The 20845-nt window shown below is 38.1% G+C and overlaps 1 protein-coding gene across 1 annotated transcript in view; it reads left to right on the forward strand.

Annotated features, from left to right (window-relative positions):
• L3MBTL4 (L3MBTL histone methyl-lysine binding protein 4) overlaps window positions 1-20845 on the forward strand; it is a 328160-nt gene that overhangs the window by 180132 nt on the left and 127183 nt on the right. Inside the window, exon 12 of the mRNA XM_056138437.1 lies at window positions 15946-16119. Within this exon, the coding sequence (XP_055994412.1) occupies window positions 15946-16119 (174 nt within the window). The remainder of the gene's footprint in view (window positions 1-15945; window positions 16120-20845) is intronic.

Here is a 20845-nt window from a genome sequence, read left to right on the forward strand (position 1 = left end):
TGGGTATTAAAATACAGACCTGAGAGTGCCAGGTTAGGGGGACATGGAGCGAGGGGGAGCAATAGGCTGCCAGGGAGTAACACAGGAACATAATTGGAGGGTCTTCGGTGCAGGGTGGTGCAAAGGGAAGTAAAAGTGTTTGCTAAAACCATAATTGTCCGTTAAGAAATAATGGGGCAGGGGTGGGAAGAAGGGAACATTGGATTGGAGTGGGCATGGGGATGGGGAAGTCTTATGGGCTTTCCTATGGGAGGGAAATGTATAGGCAGTGCCTTTATACATCAATACCAGATGTATAGGCAGTGCCTTTATACATCAATACCAGAAACCTGAACACAACCTCATTCTGTGGCCTAAGCCATGATAAAAATATTAAAACATTTTAAAAATATCTCTTTTTGAGAATTTTGAGGTGAGGGCACACTCAGGTCATAGATATCATTTCCCAATTATCTGTTCCAGCAATTTCAGTGAGGAAATTATTGTGTCTTAGACATTGTGACAGAAGCCGCAAGCAATGATAAAGGGAGTTTACATACTCTAAAGGGATTTGTTGTCTAATTAGGTTGAAAAAGTGTGATAGATATGAATACAGATGACTTCATATTAAATATACAGTGATGAGTACCTTAGAATAAATACAGAGATAAATTTATTTCGGGTCTCAGCAGAGGGTGCGATTAATTTGAGGAAGTGTAACTACAGGAAGCTTCCTGGAGGAAACAGTGTTCATATTTGGAGTCAGTCAAATGCATTATGTGGGGAGGTCGGAGGGGAAGTTCCTGTCTTGGCGAAAGGGAAGAATAGCATGATCTCTTTCATCCTTCAAGTCACTTAGAGTTAATTCACCACCAAATACATACACATCAAAACTGACTCTCCTCTCTGCTTTATCTCCATCAGAAATGCATAAGAATTTCTGTGTGTATGTTTCCACAGTGATTTAACTGTGTTAGAACAGTTCTTGGCACACATTATGTATTCAGTTAGTAATTTATGGAAGGAAAGAGAGTGGGAAAAAGGCGGGGAAAGAATTATCATTCGAGGTTGGTCTTAATTTTCAAGTCATTCAACTACAGATAGCCCAAAGTTGGTTGAAATACATTCCTAGTGATAGCACCCTCAGTACTTTATTGTAACGACTTAGGACTCATTGTTTCATGTTTACTATTAACTAGGCTTTCAAAATCCAGTTTGGGGCCAGCAGGTGGGGGCTGGAGCAGGGTGTAGTGGCGGGGGGTGGGGGGAAGGGGGAATATTTACAACAAAAGCTTGCCTTTCAGTTATTTTTAATAGCACATGACAAGGAAATTGGCTCAAGTAGAGCAATAGAATTAGTTTTGGTTGTTGAAATAGATCAGCAATTATCTTTGAGAATCCTTTTTCCTTTCTGTTATATTTACTGAGTATAGGGGGAAAGCAATTATAGGATCCCAAGGAGCCCTTGGTAGCCACAATGTTTTCAGCATTTTTGGATCTCATGAGTTAAATGAATGCAAGTTGCTCCTGCTTGTTTTACATTTGCCTTTAGTTTTCCACAGATCCCTCCAACTACATATATACATAATTTTACATTAAATGCAACATTTATCCTCATTTGTGATTTCAATATACCCTTTAGAAACTATTTTGAACATGCTGTTTGTTCTTCTCTATCACGTTTCTGAAAACAGAGGAAGCAATTTCAAATTCAATATATGAATATGTTAGCCTTTAATACTAATCACACGACACTTAGACATGCACAAAATATGAGAGTAATTTTTATTTCTCCAAAGACTCCAGTATCCCTCCTTTGTTATATTGCCTATGAAGTATTTTATTATAATTTTGTCTTTTCTGAAATTGCTTTTTGGGTAACATTGAGTAAAAGATGCAGTATACAAACAAATTGAATTAAGTGTGAAAGACAGATGATTTGGTCTCTGTTCTTGTGATGTGCAGGGGAGTTAACCAGGCAAGTTCATTAACGCTAATGGAAAAATTCATCATTTGCCATGTGCATTCCCAGACATCACAAAGGCAATTTCTCCCCCTAATTTGCTATATAACTTGATTACTTCTAAATGTACTAAGCTCCAAAAAGGAACTATTTTATCTGTCATGCATCTTAAAGATTACTTCTCATTAATTTAAATTTGAATTCCATTGAGAAGATGTCCTCCCCAAAACTCAGGGTCTTTTTTTTTTATAAATATATCTGTGACATCTGAGACACTGAATATTCTTCTTTAAACTTGCTCTTAATGAGAGTAGATTCCTGCCATATTTAAAATGCAACTTGAATTTTTAATTGTAATTTAAGTACTGTTCAAAATGCAGAAAGAAATGTTTTTCGAGATTTGATTAAAAACTATTAAATAGAGATTTCAAAATACAGGCATTTCTTGCTTATTTAGAGATGACTTATTCAGCAGCTCGAAATATACAGAACCAAGTGGAGACACGAGCACTCGCAGAGAGTGGCTCCCATGCCACTGAAGAACGTGCACAATCTGTGTCTCACTCACAAACTCTAGAATGTAAAAGACCTTGGAATATGTGGTCACTTCACTGTGTGCAGTGTCCGCACGGAGGGGAAAAGTCTTTTATTAAAAGCTGCAGAAAAAGGGAATCTCAGTGATCAAAGAATTTAACAACAGTTACTGTTTTAAGAAGAGATTTTAAAGTTTACTTTTTATTTTAGAGCTAGAACTAATTTCACAGTGCTAGAAGGTGGCTTGCTAGTGATTATATTTGTGTATGTGCGTGTGTGTGTGTGTGTGCACACTCAAGAATAGAATTTGGTTTGTGACATTTTCACACACCACTACTACTTAATTGGCCATTCCCAGCTTATTAGAAATGTGTTTAAGGAATTCAGAAGAAAAGGATAAATGACCGTTAATTCAAGCATTCAAGAAAGACTGGCAGGTGACCTTTGCTGCAAGCTGTTCTCCTCTTCTGTATCTCTCTCTTCGGCATTTTCAGCTTCATCTTACTGATCCTTCTTCATTCCTAGGGACAATGAAGGACTATCTGTTCATCTGTCCAGGGCCGCACTATGTGGCATGGCCTGAAGGAAGGTTCATTCCTAGCAGAACAGCTCTGCTAAGTAAAAATGTTGGCTCAGAGGCAGTATATTTCAAGATTATTAATAAATTATACCTTATCCTGTGTACTTAACAATATAGCAGCTCTATTGCAGTATGATTCACATACCATGAAATATACCCATTCAATTCAATATATAACTGTAATTTTTCAGAAATTCAGAGTAGTGCCAACATCAATAATTTTGTAGCATTTTCATTAGTCCTAAAATAAACCTTTGCATTTGAATTTTCCTCTCCATTTTGTCCTGCTTTGAAGCCCTCTTTATCTGTCTTTCCAGTTTGACTTTTCCAGCTCCATCTGTTCTTATTCTATTTTCCTGAATATTCTCTTTCTTCTCATATCTCTATTTCTCTCCCGTTCTGCAATTGACAGACACATCTCAGAGTGCCAATTGTTCATTGTCAGGGATGGCAGGGAAAAATAGGAAGTCATGGGGGAAGGAAGAGAGGGAAAGAAATAAATAAAGAACCATTATCTGAAATTCTGAGAGTCTGGAGATGAAAATGAGCAAAGACAGAACATGAGAAATGAAGTCTGCATCTTCTTAGCATTTCCCTCGTGTCCATCCATTGACACATCATCTAGTCCCTCCGTTTCACTTTATGTTGCTACTATGAACTCCTTTGCTTCCACAACACTGTATTTGTTTTACTCCTGTCTTTATTATTTCCCAAATAGTAGACACAAACTAGAAATTCAGGGATGTTGCTATCACTAGCCTTGCCCCTCATCCTCTTTTTTTGACATATCTACCATAACATACACCACAGCAAAAATATCAAACCACAAACGTAGCACACAGCACACTGCAACGCAACACAGACCCCACTACACATGCACACACACACATGCACACACACACATGCATACACACAGAGAGAGAAAGAGAAAAGGGCAGAGAGAGTGTGTCTAAAAATGGACTCATTTAAATATGTGGATATGACATTTCATAAGTAATGTTTAACAGCAATGTTTATTTACTTTATCAGAAGATTACAAAACTTGAAACTTGATAGGGACCTCAGGTGTGACTAATTTCAAGCCATGCCTGCAGCTGTGTAGTAAATCTTCATGATGAGACGTGTCCTGGTGCCCACATCAGGGCCCTCCTCTCACTGAATCCCCCCAGTTGCTCTGAGCCTGGCCTTGCTGCCCACACAGGGTCTGTAGTGACGGTGCCTGGGGGTGACAGGTGACAGCTGAGACAGTCTCTCGTCTTCTGTTCATCATCTCTTTTATGTATTAGGAAACCAAAATATTCAAGACTACATGAAAGTATAAAATATCAAAGAGGCTCCGTGACAGTAATGTAAGTCTCATTTTTACAATAAATGAGAAGATCAGGAAAACTATGACAGAGACCTTGAAACACTCCCAGGGAAAACACATGCCACATCTGTGCATCCAAGCAGGAGTCCAGCATCAGCCAGTATCAGAGAATTCTCAGAAATATTTTGAGCCAGGATAGCCCCTGGCACTCTGCGTTTTCCTGACTGAAGAAGGCCCTTCCAAGAGCAGAGAGTGTGACAGGGGCTGACAGTGGTCTTGGGGGGTAGGGAGGAGACTGCATTCCCACTGGGCTCTCATTGACTCCCAGAAAGGAGCAAGTGATCCTCCTGAGAGTGGCTATCAGAGTGGGCTTGTCCCCTGCACGCATGGGCATGCTTCCATGACACTCACACACATGACCATAGCAAAAGGGAGCCAGCAGGTAATAAGAGAAACCTCATGGTTAGTAGGTGCTGTTTAGGTGCTGTTTTGATTTTCCTTTTTCTAACATTCTATTCTGGAAATGTTATCATTCATAAATTATACAAAAGTTTGTTTATATTTTACCCCCAAAAATCTATTTCAGTGTATAATTTAAAGTGAAAATAAAAACAAATGAAACCTGTTAAAGTCCTAAGATAAGATCCCTACAGATATTGTCATCTGAAGAGATAAGCCTTGCAGAAAGAGGGGAGACAGTGTGGCACTGAAATCAAAGTCTGGAAAGACCTAGAACATTTAAAATGATTTTACTGATTTCACTTACAAACTGATCATTTAATGAGCCTATAGAAAACAAAAACAAAAAAACTCTAAATCTAACAAAGCAAACATTTAGAGCATCTGAAGTTCCAAAGCTACTATTAAAGTGAAGACAGCCCTATGTGAGAATAGAATCGGGGTTAATTCAGTGTTTTGTGTCATGTGTTGCTTTAAAAAGTTATCCACCCACTACTGAGCTAAAAAAAATTATTAAACCTTGAACATTTATCAGAGAGAAGCTAATGTATAATACTATTGAGGAGATTTTCTGTTTTGTTCTAAAAAATGCTGATTTAGCTCTGCTCATTCCCTTCCTTCAGAACAGCCCTACCTAGTAGTCTCCAAATAGACACACTTCCTCAGACTCACAGTCCCTTTCTCCCCAGTCTCAATACACAAAATCAAAGGAATAGGAGGGCAGGAGGGAGGAAGGAAAGAAGGAAAGATTTCTCAAAGGTCTCAAGGGAGGTGGGAGTGTGAGGCAGATGGCCTGGCTGGCCATGCTGCCATATTCCTGAAGGCCCCGCTCCTAGTGAAGTCAGGCCCCCACTGATCTCACTGCAGTTTCCATTGCATAGATCACACAGAGCACTTGGGGGCCCGGGGAATGGGTGCTGCTCACAGTCTAGCTAGCTTCACCTTTCCAAGATCACATAGTGAACATGGCTGAAGAATTTTAAATGCAGATTTGCCAAAGAAAAATACAACAGGAACATTGCTATAAAAGCTATTTTTAAATGTTTTTAATTATTATTTTCTTTTTGGGTCATACCTGGCGATGCACAGGGGTTACTCCTGGCTCTGCACTCAGGAATTACTCCTGGCGGTGCTCATGGGACCATATGGGATGCTGGGAATCGAACCCAGGTTGGCTGCGTGCAAGGCAAATGCCCTACCTGCTGTGCTATTGCTCCAGCCCCCTAAAAAATTTTTGTGCAAAGTTTTCAAGACAGAAGGAAAAAGGAAACAAGCATTGCTGCCTTTTTGAAAACCTTTGGCCCTGAGTGTCACTTCTGAATCCCACTTTCTTCCTGGAATATCCCTGGTGCTCAAGGCCTCAAGCTCTCTTAAAGCTCATGTGAAACACGACCCCAGCTTATCCAAGCTGAAGGGGCAAGCTCTCCTGGGACAGACCTGTTTTGTGTAAGTGACATGTGGCTCCTGGGAGCATCATGTCTACCTGCTCAGTGCAGATGAGGAGAATCCAGGAGGGTGATGAGATGGCGGGTTGAAAGGAGTCCTATTCTTATCACAGCACACACACACACACACACACACACACACACACACACACACACACACACACACCCCCCACATCTACTTGTGAAATTATTTGGGACCCTCAACAGTTAATCTAGTAAAAAAGACATTGTGGCAGGCAAAGACAGCAACAGCTGAAGTGTGTGGTGCAGGTCAGGCTCAGCACAATTCCGGCAACATGAAGGAGCTTCATGAAGCCCTAACAGGCAGGCTCTGTGAGGCTGAGGTGGAGGTGGCCCCCTGGCCTCTGCACCAGCCACCAGCATTTGCTGGGGCTTCCCCAAAGGAATCTTCTGTCTGGCTTCTCACACTGAGAGCTTGTCTACCTCTGTTCACCAGGCAAGAGAATTCTCACCTGCTGAGAATAGCACTTGTGATGCCTGTGGGTTAACTGTTGGTTGAAACAAGGCCCATGATTTGATCCCTTAAGTCATGATCAGCTCGACTAGTCTTCATCATCACACTCACCAGTTTATATTTCAGTGTCAGCCACCTCTCAGTCATAATGAGTGCCCATGTCCCACTGGTGGCATTTCTCTAGGACGAGTCCGAGCTGCCATTTCCTTGGGGTCCTGCTGTCCTCAGCCACAATCTTCAGCAGTTCTCCAGCGGCCCCCTGTCCAGCTCCAGGGAATGTGTCTGAAGCTCTGTCCTTTGTGTCGGTTCTTAGGGCTTTCAGGATCGTAGGTCTCTGTCTCCACTTGTTGTTCTGATTGTAATTCATTCTGTTTCCGGATCTGGACTCGGTGCCCATCTTGGGCCTAAACTGGGAAGGAGCAGCAACAATAAAAAGTAATTTTTTGGGGGGCGGGGGGGGCGGAGTAATGGCTTGCCTGGCTTTCTTTTAATGAAGCAATTTGAAGTTTCTGAAGGATATATTCCTATTGCAGTGGTTATATCATTAGTCAAGTACCGTTCAAGATCACTGTCACTGTCACTGTTCATCGATATGCTCGAGCAGGCCCAGTCACATTGTGAGAATTGTTACTGTATTTGGCATATCGAATACGTCACTGGTAACTTGCCAGGCTTTGCCGACCATTCAGAATAACAATAATAAAAACACACTTGGTGTTCTGTTTAGATTTTTTTGATTTATTTGGAATTTGATGCCCCAGATCAGAAACCCCAGAGATGTAGGATCTCACTCATACTTTGGGTTATCATAATACTTAGTCTCGTGCTCTGCATGTAGTGATGTAACACGAAGATTAGAGGAAGGGAAGACAGGGTAGCAGGCTTATCTCCTCCTCCTCCTCTTCCTCCCAGAAACTGCTTTGTAGGTAACTTGTTTAGCTGTGTTAAGTAGAATATTGTGCTTAGCCAAGAAGATGCAACCTTGGTTTGTAGACGTAGGTATGAAATATTTAAATTCTCTTTTTAAAATATTCTTGGATGGAGCTTTCAAATCTTTCTTTGGCAGAAATTCAAGGCTATCTCTTCTCTGTTTTCTTCCCCCTTTTCATGGTTTTATAAATTACAGCTTGTACCAATAAAAAATTGTCCAGATGGCCAGTTCTTCACATTGCATTTTATTCCATGCAGAGACTGTGCCTTTGTTTCTAAAGAATCCCTCTTTACCACATGTTCTATTCTTGTGGCAACTCAGTAAATTTTGGAATGAAGTAGGAAAAAAAAATTTTCTAACTAAGCTGTTTAAATTCTTTCAAAGTATTAAAATTTTTCACTTGCTCTTCTCCACATATAGTCAGTGTTGCCAGAATTGTTATATAAATACATTAATATCATCAGCATCCATTTGGCACAGCATCTAGTATGTGCAGGGCATCATGCCAGGTGTTTTTATGATTTTTATTTTCTCTCATGCCTTCAGAGAATTACCTAACCCCAGTGGCAGTCTGGCATGGTAGGCAAAGATATGGAATCTGACATTAAGCTACTTGGGTTTCAGTGCCTTCTCTACAGGTTTCTAGCTGTATGGTCTAAAGTGCCTTACTTTGCCCATCTCTGCTTCAGTTTGTTCACCTGTAAAATAATAATATCTACTCACAGGGGTACTATGAGATTTCAATGAGTTAAAATATAAAGAACTTAAATCAGGATTGAGTGCAGTGGACAAACTATAAAGAGTGTGATCTATTATTATGATCAGCCAAATAAAACTATCATTTTGATGCCATTTTTTTCACATTTAAATAATAATTTTACTATCTAAATTTAGTATGAGTTATATGCGTGCGTTTATTTTATATAAGCTTGGAAGTCTAAAAATATTTTGTGTTTATTTTCAGTAACAGCTAAATTACTGAATGATAGAATAATTTGTGACAGAAAGTTAGCATTGATCATGTTTTATGAAAATAAGTCGATGTTCATCTTTGAATCCAGAATTAAGTTGCCCTAAATATTTAAAATAATCTTCATTTTAAGTAGCTTCCTTCACAATTTAAAGAAAATTCTTGATTTGGGTTCTTCTAATTCACCTATTTCTTCACACATACTACATTTATTTTGCACTTGGTGTGTTAAGTAAGTTAAAGGGAAGACAATTGGTTGATTTTTAATATGGAATCTGCGATACCTACATGAACTCACAGATGAGTTTTTATTTGTCGATTTGTGGAATCATAAAAGGTCACCTCCAAAGTAGAAATTTGAATTGTTTGTGTAGTGCTTGAAAAGCCTCCCAAACGCATAGCTTACAGGGAAGGCAGGGCAGCACTTCCTAAGTCCTTCATCTTTTACTGTCTGGAGCTACTGCTCTACTGCTCGCCGCCCTTGAATTGTGCTTTGTTCTCTAACTTCAGTTAGTTTGGTTTTCTTGTTCCATCACAAAGACAATTCACTCCTAATCTTAGCTAACAGATTTGTCAAGTTGACTTCAAATTTATCATTTTAGATAAGACTATCCCTAAACAAAATTTGAGTGTTTTGTTGACCTTGGATCAATATTAACTTTGAATGTGAGATTTTGTTCAGTGCATAAAATGTATGTGTGTATTATTTGACATGTATGCAAATATATGATATAGAAACAATATACTAAGTTATATGTGTGCATGATGTCCATAACCAAAAGTATGCTTTTAACTTATGGGTAATTTTTAATTGTGTTTAGAGCAGTTTTTTAATTGAATTATTCTCCAGATGTTCTATGAATTGTCCTTAATATTTTTTTTTCACTTCTGAGTGAAATTTTGTTTTGAAAGTTCTGAGAACAAGAAAAATACACTTTAGGGAAAATATGCTTTAAGAGAATTAAATGAATTTCTACATAGAATATTATAATGAAATTGCAGTTTACAAACTGTAAAAAATAACCTTGATATAGTCGAACCACTTAACAAAATAGTAAAATTAAAGAGAGGAAAAAGCTTGTATATGGGAAAAAATGCTCATTGTAATAATAGAAACACAAATGCATCATTGTAACTACTTTGAATGAATTAGTAATATAGTTTGTCAATATAGCCACTTAATTTACTGTTTAATGTTAACCGTGTACATAATATTCTGTTAATTTTTAGCTACAAATTCTATTCATCAGATATTTTTTATCATAAATTGCACAACTTAGTTACTAAGTACATTATGCTTGTTTCAACATAAGATTTTAAAGGCCATTAGTATGCTGCTTTGTATACTGTTAGATTGAAGAAAAAATTTCCTTAGGAATTTCTAGTAATAATACAATAAAGTATCTTAATGGATAAAGTATCTACAATTCCACACACAATTGAATTCTCACTCTTGATTAACATATTTTTTCTTCCTTGTCTAGTTACTGAAAATATTACCTGGAACATAATAATTTGAGTAACAGTTTTATACACATGCAATTATAGGTCATATTTAAATGCATACTAAATAAATGTCATGTGTTGGAATTGATGTTTTGGCCTTTTTAACAAAAATAAATGGAGATTAGTTTCGATTTATTTCTATTTACAGTAGTTGCAGGGTTTATATTTTTAGCATGTACTCATTACTTATGAGATTCTAATTTTTAAATATTCTGTAAATCTACATCAGGAGCCCAGTAAGATAAATTGCAATAGGATCTAAATCTAACTCTCAAAGCAGCTGATTCTTCATCTCCACAGTTGGGCTCTTCCTTATTGTTGCATTTGGATAATCAGTGGAGATGTAGAGCAAGATTCTGTGAGTAAGAGTTTAATCTGGGATAGCTGAAATGGGGGATTGGAAATAGAAAAGCAACAAGACTGAGTTTAAGATGTTGATTACAGGAATGAGATGAGAGATTAGGAACAAATCCTGGTCCTAATGAGATATCCCAGTCTTTTGGGAGTTTCCTGCTTATTATCCATTGAAGTGGCATTCAGTTGTTTATATGTGTATATGCATATATTTTGTTGTTTATGGCATTAAAAGAGATACTGAGAGTCTCCTACTTACAAAAGGATGGGTTAGAAATTATTATATTTAATATTAAAATTATTATATTACTTATATTCCTATATTACACTAAAACTTATTAAACATATTAAATTATTACTTATTTACATGATTACTTATATTACTTAAATTACACAAAAACTTATATAATATATTACTTATATTACACTAAAACCTGGACATTTTACACACACACACACACACACACACATACACAAACACACTTGGAATTGGTGTCAGTAGAAAAAATTCAACATGCAGGAAGGGATTCCAGTTAGTGGGCAGATGACCAGAAGAACGCACAAGAGTGGCCAGGTGATATCTGAGAAGGGATTCTAACTTCCTGAGTTGGAATCAGAGGTAGTGGTTGTCAAGGGAAAGGAATGGCAAGAATAAAGTAGGAACAAAGGGCTTTTTTCCCAGGAGAGCCTCTGAATTTAGTTGGGGCAGTAAATGTGAACAGGGGTCAAAGCAGAAGGCAAGAAAACCTGTCGTCCATGAGAATGATGACTCGGGAAGAAAACCGAGGGCATGGATCAGCACAGGTGCAGAAACTGCTTCATCCTGTCTCAGATCTTGGTTGCTGCAAGATCTACACCAATCTGTGGAAACCCTTGTCATGAAGGAAAGAATTCAGAAAGGCCAAGACCTTGTTGAGTCGGAAACAAAATTCAGTGATGCACTATCCAGCATTGGCAATCAATAGTGCTTCCTCCCAATAGCTATCCTCATTGTAACACTAAGGAAGAGCAGCATTCAATAATGCTTCTATCCTACTTTTTAACTTTGATTCTGTTTGGGATCTAACAGGCAGAGTGCTCAGGACTTATTCTGTGCTCTGTGCTCAAGAACCACCCTCAGCAGTGCTCAGGGGACCATATATGGTGCTGGGATAGACCCCGGGTTGGCCACCAAATGGGTGAAAGGCAAGTTGCTTCATCCCTCTACTATTATACAGCCATAATACTGGTTTTAAAAGGACGGACTGTCACTGTCGCTGTCATCCTGTTGTTCATTAATTTGCTCGAGCAGGCCCAGTAACATTGTGAGACTTGTTACTGTGTTTGGCATATTGAATACATCACGGGTAGCTTGCCAGGCTTTGCCCTGCAGGTGAGATACTCTCGGTAGCTTTCCAGGCTCTCCGAGAGGGCCGGAGGAATCGAAGGCAGAGGAATCGAACTTGGGTAAGTCGCGTTCAAGGCAAACGCCCTACCTGCTGTGCTATGCTCCAGCCCAAAAGGACAGACTATAAGATAAAATTTTAGAAAAATACTCTCATATAGTTTACCTTTTCATTTATTTTCATACATTAAAAATCATACTTGGGCTAAATGAACTGGAATGCTTGCTTTGCATGCAAGAACCCAAGTTTGATCCCTAGCAAACCTTGGTCCCCCAGGAACTGACAGGAATAACCCCTGAGTTGTATGCCAGGAGTAACCTCTTGAGCACCACTGGGTGTGCCTCTGCAAGTATACTCAAATATTCTAAAAAGAAAACCTAGTATTTTTAATTGCAATCACTGCATGTTTTCTTCCACTTGAGGTAAGTCTGCTCATTTCTATCAGCTGTCTGCCAGCCTTTTCCTTAAGTGTTCACCTTCTATTATTCTGCCTGCCCTTTGATGTGCTTAGATGAGGCAAGCTACCGAGAGTTATCTCGCCCACACGGCAAAGCCTGGTAAGCTACCCGTGATGTATTCCATATGCCAAACACAGTAACAAGTCTCATGATGCAGAAGTTACTGGGCCTGCTCAAGCAAATCGATGAACAACAGGAGGACAGTGCTATTACTACAGTGCCCTTTCATGTGTTTAGAACTGACTTTTTTTTTTAATAATTTATTCTGTTGAACCACATGAAATTTCTGATACTTGATTATCTGGATTTTACAAAGTATAATTTGTGTGGAACAACCTCGTATTTCTTACCATCTCTTTCTTTTTTTCCTGCGAGCAGGAAATATACATTAAGAAGGAATTGAGGAGTCTGGGGGAATGGTGTGATCAGTCATCAGAACTCACCAGCAACACTGCTGCTTAGTACTTTCCTCTCAGCCTACAAGCCCTCACTCTTGATTATGTTGGTCCATAAAAGGGATATTTGAGTAAACCACCTCTGATTTATTCAGACTGATCCTTTACCTTTACCAGCAGTTTTAATAGAAATTTTAGTTTATGTCAGCATTTTTAAAGAAACTATGTCTATATCACTGTTTTTGCCCCATTGTTTGGTTAAAACAAAAGTAAATTTTAAATTGCTTTATAGTACCTAAGAGAGCAACTTTAATTGATACGTGTGGGAGGGGGGGTTGTTGGGGGAAGACTGGGGAAGATACTTGGACCACAGTTGGCGGTACTCAAAGCTTATTCCTGACTCTGTGTTCAGGAATCACTTCTGGTGGTGTTTGTGGATTGCAGTGCTAGGCATTGAACCCAGGCTGACTATTGTATATTATCTCTCCATCCAATTTAGTTGATTTTTTTCTGTGTAGAGATTGATGCAGAATCATGCTTATCTTAAGCACACAAAATGGCACATACACACACACACACACACACACACACACACACACACACACACACTGATGCATATATCCAAAAATAAGGGTTGGCATTTATGAAAAGGAAAACCAAAATTTCAGGTGCTACCTCTGTAGCACAAATATTTCTCTACATCAGATGTAAGAGAGCTTAGTGATGAAATACAGAAACTTGTTGACAGCAAATTCAGACTGAAACTGGCACAATTGTATCTTCAAGGTCCCTCATATCTTCACTTCTTTCGCATTTTCTTTTATCTCCTGTTACAATAACAGGAACTATAATCAGTTCATGTTCCTTAACAGTATATCTTGCAGTTGTGCTTTTGTCTTTTATTCTTTTGAACTTCACCCTTCATTTTGACCTGGAGTTATGTTTTCATAAACCTATTTTTAAGAATCAGGGAGCCTTCCATCCCAGTGACATTGGGACATTCTGTTTAGTTTTTCATACCTGTGTACCAGAGGAGCAAAGAGGGTCTGGAATAGAATTAATAAACAAATAAATGATTACATGCTTTGTGATTACATTGCTTTGTGAATGGACTCTGTTGAAAACAAAATGTCTTTCAACTTAAGTAAGTACTTAGCAAGAGTGTCTGTGTTAGTTGTCTACAGCTCTGGGAAAATGGACCGTAGGAGGAGATTTGTCTGGGTCATGCAGCAAGAATCATGTAGGGGCAGTGGTATTAGAGTACGAAAATTCAGTGTCATAATCCTCATTAAAACTCTTTCAGTGGAAGTGTGCATGAGAATTAACATCTTTATATTAGTTTAATGTCTTTCAACTTTCATTTGCAGAAAGTTTTTTAAAAAATCTCTCTTAAATCATGGATGATACAACTTAGACAGATGTCTCCTGTTGTGTGGTTACTGGAAACAGCCCTGCCACATCTCGCTCCTTAAGCAGTATCCTGGTATATGCTGACATGTTTTTTCCTAGGCGTTAACGCTAGCAAACCAAGAACTGCTATGCCCTGTAATATCTTTCTTCTATTCCTTTCTACACAAACTTTACACAATGGTTTTCATTTTTGATGGTGTTCAAAACCTTTCTCCACTTTTGCCTCCATTATTGTTAATAAGCGATCAATTTCAGGACTTCCCAAGAAAGTGCCAAGTACCTTTGGAAACATTGCTTGTCCTGTGTGACCCTTATCTGTAAAATGAACACATCAATAGCATTTTAGGACATTTTCTAGTAAATCATAGGCCTAAGAAATGTAAAACACTTTAAGCTATAATGAACCATAGGTATATACTTAATACTGATAGCTTTTAAATTCATAGTGTAAAAACATTTATTAGATATTCAATGTTTTAATTTCATAATAAAAATATTTTCTAAGATAAAATATGTTTTAGATGTTCAGTTAATATTCAATAAATCAGTAAAATAATAACCAGTGACAATTACCATAAATGACAGCCCTTGTGTACCTGCTTGTAGCACATCTGCTCATCCTCATGAAGCCAATATGGATGTACTCTTGGATGTACCCTTGCCTATGGAAACAGACTGGTGTCATCATAATTTCTCCATCCAAAATTCCAGAAAGTTAATTCTAGATATAGATTCATACTCAAATCCCTCTTAGGTTCAATTGTCTACTGACCCTCCCTGGAGAAACCAGTTGACTTTAAAATAGAAAACTACAAAACAAAGTTCCCTGAATTTGGTATGCCCTTAAAACAGCCAAAGAAGACTTTCAGAAATATTCAGAAAGGCTTTGTTATTTACCATGCTGTAACAAATTCACAGAATATTAGAAACCAAATCCGAAAAAGTTCAACTGCCGGGACACTGAGTCTTTGGCCTGCCCTCCCGGGGATGTGGCAGATGAGAGCTGAGATCATGATAGCAGCTCCCACTTAGTAGAGTGTGACTGACCTCTTACGGCCCCGCAAAACCCATCTGTGTTAAACTGGTCTTTCCCATTTCACCAGAATGAAGGTGACACTGACAGAATGTCTTCCCTGCCCTGAGTGCAGGTGGCCTCCTGGAACACTTGTGCTTTCACCAGCAGTGACTGCCACTTTTCTAGCAGCAATGGATATTCCAAGCCTCCTTAAAGACAGAGAAGAGATGCAGGCACAGAAATCTAACAGACAAGGAATCGGTCTGTTTAAATAACCAAATCAGGGTACTGGCAGGTCCTTCTGCCCTGAGCTGCTCCAACGATACTCAGGGTTGGGATTCACCCTTCCCCTGGTTGCCCCCTTTTCCTTCACATCATTCTATAGAACTTCACAAGAAGGTACAGGATGTTTAAGCAGAACCCCTGATACAGTATTTCTGGATATACCTGAATGTTAAGAAATTAAAGTATGATATTTTGTGACTTTATCCATAGTATTTTTGATATAGTCAAACCACAACAAAATATTAGAAGGAAGCAAACATTGATTCAAGGCTGTATGTGAGCCTTTCATCCCTCAGGAACATCTTTGTCTTTCTTAAGTTTCTGTTTCAAAACCTACAACTTTATCAAAGGACAAGCATGCAAAAGTGATTGTGAGAGGGGTCTGTCACTCTCCAGTGCTTGCATACTGAATGTAAATCTGTTTCAATGTATGTAGATCCCTAATTTGTATTTATGAACTGATGACTCTGTTCTCATTTTTATACAACCCAGTGCATTCGGCTGCCCGTATTCTGACATCAACTTGAAAAAGGAGACACGACTTCATTACCCTCTGAGAGTACAGGCTCAGGAAAATGTGGAATTAGATTCTTCACATTCAAAATCCAAAAACCTCTGTAGTTTGAACTTCAACGGACAGCATGAAAAGATGGAGAGTCCACCCAAGTAAGGAATTTATTTGAATATACAAACCTGAAAGTACATTATGTAGAATAGTAAGTGAACAAATTTGTTGACAACAATAGTTCTCTGCATCTCTTTGAAGTGATTCTTGGTATTTATGGATCTTTGAATCACCTAAGCCTGACCTTCTTAGACCTTCGGTGTCTTATATTTAAGTGGAATGAAAGCATATCTCATCCAGACTGTTCTGTAAGATTTCCTTTTATTGTGAAAATATTTTTCTTGAAATCATTTAGTAGATGGTTTCTCTTAGGACACCTGGCCAAGTATTCATAGCCACTCAGTCGTCTCGGAATTTTCTTTCTCTCTTGCTGTTTTCCTTTGTCATCATTAATCCAGTGTTGCTTAGTTGCAATTTCTTCCTACTCCAAACAGTCTCCATTTTGATTTATTGATAAGACCTCAACGTTTTTTCCTAATATGTAAACTTATGATCTTAAGTATCAGTTTCCATTTTATTTACATATAGTCATTTTTCTAAGGAGCTGCAAACGCAATCCTAATTGTTATTTTTATTTTGTTGCTGATCACTGTGAGATAGTTTTTTTTTAACCAAAATGAGTAAATCACATGAACATCTTTTCTGTAAAAGAGCTACACTCTCCATGTTGAGAATTTTAAATGCATGAAAATGCAAAGCCAAGCAAACAGTGATCAACCAGTCAGAGCTGGAGTGAAAAAAGGGCAGATGCCAAGGCTGGAAGTGAGGTTTTTCAGCTCTGTCTACAGGCAGAAGGTGCTCGTGTTCGAGCCCCTGGAAGACATAAGCTCTCCTCTCTGTGCCAGTTTTGAGTGAGCTGCTCCTTGCTGGGCTGTGTTTCTCCCAACTCCAAGACTCGCTCTTCCATTCAGCCTGATGACAGGGAAGTCGTGCTCGCTGCCGGTGGGCGCAGTCTCCGCTGGAACCGCTTCCCCTCACTCGAGACTTTGCCGGGGCTGCTCCTTCACCCCCAGGGGACATGCTGGCTTCCGGCATGCGCTTTTCACGCGGACTTTACATTCTGGACTCGGCACTTCTATTCCTTCATTTTATTTTCATATAATTATTGTTACAGAACATTTAGACGACATTTCACATTCGTTAAACAACTCCATTTGATTTTGATCACGTTGCACATGACTGCAGATGAGCTCTCTCTCTTGCATGATTTATTTCCTGTGGATACACATGCCTCTCTATTTTTGTATCCATATCTTGCGTTTTTATTACTTGTTATACACCCACTCCTCTTGTTGAAACTTCACAGGGTCTAGTTGTTCTTTACTGCTTTTTTCACTCCCACAGTGTTTACAACTTTAACTAGCTGAAAGCTTGAACATCCATCCCATTTCCCAGCTGAGGGGGATTTTTTTTTCTCTTTTTAACAACTTTTCTAAAGGTTGGTGTTCATTTGTTTCAGAACTACAGAATCCAGGGTATTCCTTTGACCTTATTCTTTTTGTTCTATTTTATTTTTTTCCAAATAAAACCTCATTCAGTCTTTTTTATAAACACTCATCCTCATGTCAAAAGTCAGAGAGAATAAACAGATTGTGGAACTGCTTTCAAAAGGTTAACTAAAGGTTTCTTTTTAACAAACACAGATAATATATCTCCTGTACTTGAACTCCTTTAGGAATGTAACCTTTGCAATATATTCTTACCTGCATTACCCCCTTGAAGGAGCTTTGTGCACATACACAAATATGCATGCACATATATAAATTTATTTATGTAATTATAGAAATATAGTTATAATTATATAACCACAAGTATAAGCACAAATAGAGATGATTTGATAATTTCAGAAAAATCAAACATTATTTTTTTATTCTATTTTAAGTATATGTGGAACTGTGTAAAAAGTAATTGGGAAGATAGAAATGAAATTCATAAAGCACATGTCTTGAATTATTTTGTTTTCTGATCATCAAGACCATCAAATCAAAAGCCGTATTTGTATGCTAAATCATTACCCATTTCATTTTTTTAAACTAATCATTGTCATAATCTTTGGATAAATAGTATTGGCAGTAGAGCTGGGGAAATAAGACAGCATGTAAAGCACTTGCCTGCTACATGGCTGACTTAGATCCGATGCCTCACACCTCATACGGTCCCCCGAGCACCATCAAGAGTGATCCCTGAGTGCAAAGCCAAGAGTAAGCCCCTACAACCACCAGGTGTGGCCCAAAGATCAACCAAAAATAAATAGCATTGGCAATAGTGTTCATTCTGTGGCATCCTGTTCATGATCTGAAATTTCAGAGTGAAGGATAAATTGGGAACATAGAAGTCAACAAGGAATAATATATAAACTAATTATGAGCAGTAATAAAACATTCTGAATTCACTTGTCATAATTTCCTCCATCTGCTTTTTCTCTAAACTAGGTCTTTGCTCTTAAAATCACCAGGTGGAGCAGCTATTTAAATTCTTTCCCTTTCCTTCTACATGTTGAAGATAAATACATTTATCTTTGGCTCATGACCAGGAATAGGCATAGTGAAAATTGGAGTTATAAATTCCACTGGCCTCTGATCAGTGTATCCAGTACTGAATTGCTCAGATTTCTTACTTGAGCAACACTCTGTAACCTTGTAAGCATGACTTCTGACAAACCAAGTGCAAACTGTGAAATTAACTCTTGACATTGTCCAGAATCAACAGAACGAAGTCCAACAATTTAGGGAGTTTTGAGTCTTCCCTACCTGCATCTCACTTTTGTGATTCTTTCTTCTTTTCTTTTTCCTTATTCCCACCTCTTTCCTCTCTTTTTTTAAATTAAAGAAATGTGATCTGCAAAATCATTGATAGTTGGGTTTTAGGCATATAGTATTTCAAGACCAATCCCACCACCAGTGTCAACTTCCCTCCACAGCTGCTCCAGTATGTATATACTGACATGTTAATCTTCATAGAGAGATACTCTGAATACATTTTAAATCTCCACTGCATGATTTAAAGTGGAAATAGTATGTTCATATTTTCATAGTAGAGGATTAAGTATTCAAATCTAAGTGGATTATATAATTCTTGCATTTACAAAATTAGCCATCAAAGCAGAAAAACCCCATGTTATTGTAAAGAAGGAAACACTTAATGAAGTACTGAAAAACTTTATCTGTACTTATACTTTTTAGCCTGCATCTCACTTTTGTGATTCTACTACTAGTGAATAGTAGTATATTTATGGTGTATTAAGAGCTGATGAATGACTCTCTGTATAAGTTCCTTGGGTATGCACTTGAGGAATGGGAAATAGCTTTATAAAGTTTAATACTTTATAATTTGCATATTCATTACATTTATAACTTCCCACAATCTTGTCGTTTAGGCAAAGCAGATATTGCCATTTATGTCTATTTATAGATGAGAAAGTAGTAATCCTTGCTATTGCTGAGTCAGTTCAAATATAGGTCTTCTGATTAAATCCAGCATATTACTAGAACAGCATATTATAGTAATGCCAGAAGTAATTATAATTATCTAGTATCAATATCACATACACATTTTGAACTGTAAGGCATTGTACTAAACATTTAATATGCATCATCTTGTTAATCTTATTTTCCCTTCCTAACAACTGTAGCACTGTAGCACTGTCCTCCCGTTGTTCATGGATTTACTCGAGCGGGCACCAGTAACATCTCTATTGTGAGACTTGTTGTTACTGTTTTTGGCATAAAGAATACGCCACGGGGAGCTTGCCAGGCTCTGCCGTGCAGGCGAGATATTCGTGGCAGCTTGCTGGACTCTCTGAGAGGGGCAGAGGAATCGAACCTGGGTCAGCCATGTGCAAGGAAAATGCCCTACCCACTGTGCTGTCACTCCAGACCCATAACAACCGTATATATGATAATTGTGGGGAATTTGTTTGTATGTTTTGGGGCCACACATGAAGGTGCACAAGGCTTATTCTTGGCTCTGTCCTCAAGGATCACCCCTGATGTGATCAAGGAACCATATGCAATGCCAGGGATTGAACCCAGGTCCGTCACATGTAAGGCAACTCTTTACCTGCTGCACTTGCTCTCCTGATAAGTATTCTTGACTGTGTAGCTGCCAGAGGTTTAGAAAGGTGAAGCAAAGAGTCTGAGATCGTATTCAGTCAGTGGGAAAATTGGGATTTGAATCTATAACTGACTCTAAATCCTATATGCATTTCGATTACACTAGACTAGCAAAAGAATTGCCATTTAAGGCTTTGAAAATGCTTCTCTGGGTTTATATTTAGACTACTTTCTACTTTTGCTCATATTTCCAGAGTCATCTTGTGATAAATTTATCTCGTAGTCTGTGAAAAATGGAAATACTAAAGAAGAATTGTGTTTCTATGTTTTTCCTATTTTTTAAATTTTTCTTGATACCGTGAATTATATAAAATCTTCCACTTTAAACTTAATTAATTGCCAAAGGTTTCTATCTTAAAGCTTCTGTCTTGAACACATTTCATTGTAATATACCAAAGGCTTCAATCTAGTTTTTTATTAGAATAGTTTCTTAATAGAGAAAATTACTTTGAAATGCAATTGCTCCCCCCTATAATATATTTTCTAGTTTTTCCAAGCCCAAATAGAACATTCATGCAGGTATTTGTCACCCACAAAGTATTACCTAATAATTCCATTCAATTCCCAAAAGCTGTCTTTAGTATATTATGACTAATACTGTCCTCCCGTTGTTCATCGATTCACTCGAGCGGACACCAGTAAGTAACGTCTCACA

Source organism: Sorex fumeus, unplaced genomic scaffold (assembly GCF_029834395.1).
Source record: "Sorex fumeus unplaced genomic scaffold, SorFum_2.1 ptg000128l, whole genome shotgun sequence".
NCBI classification, from domain to species: Eukaryota; Metazoa; Chordata; class Mammalia; order Eulipotyphla; family Soricidae; genus Sorex; species Sorex fumeus.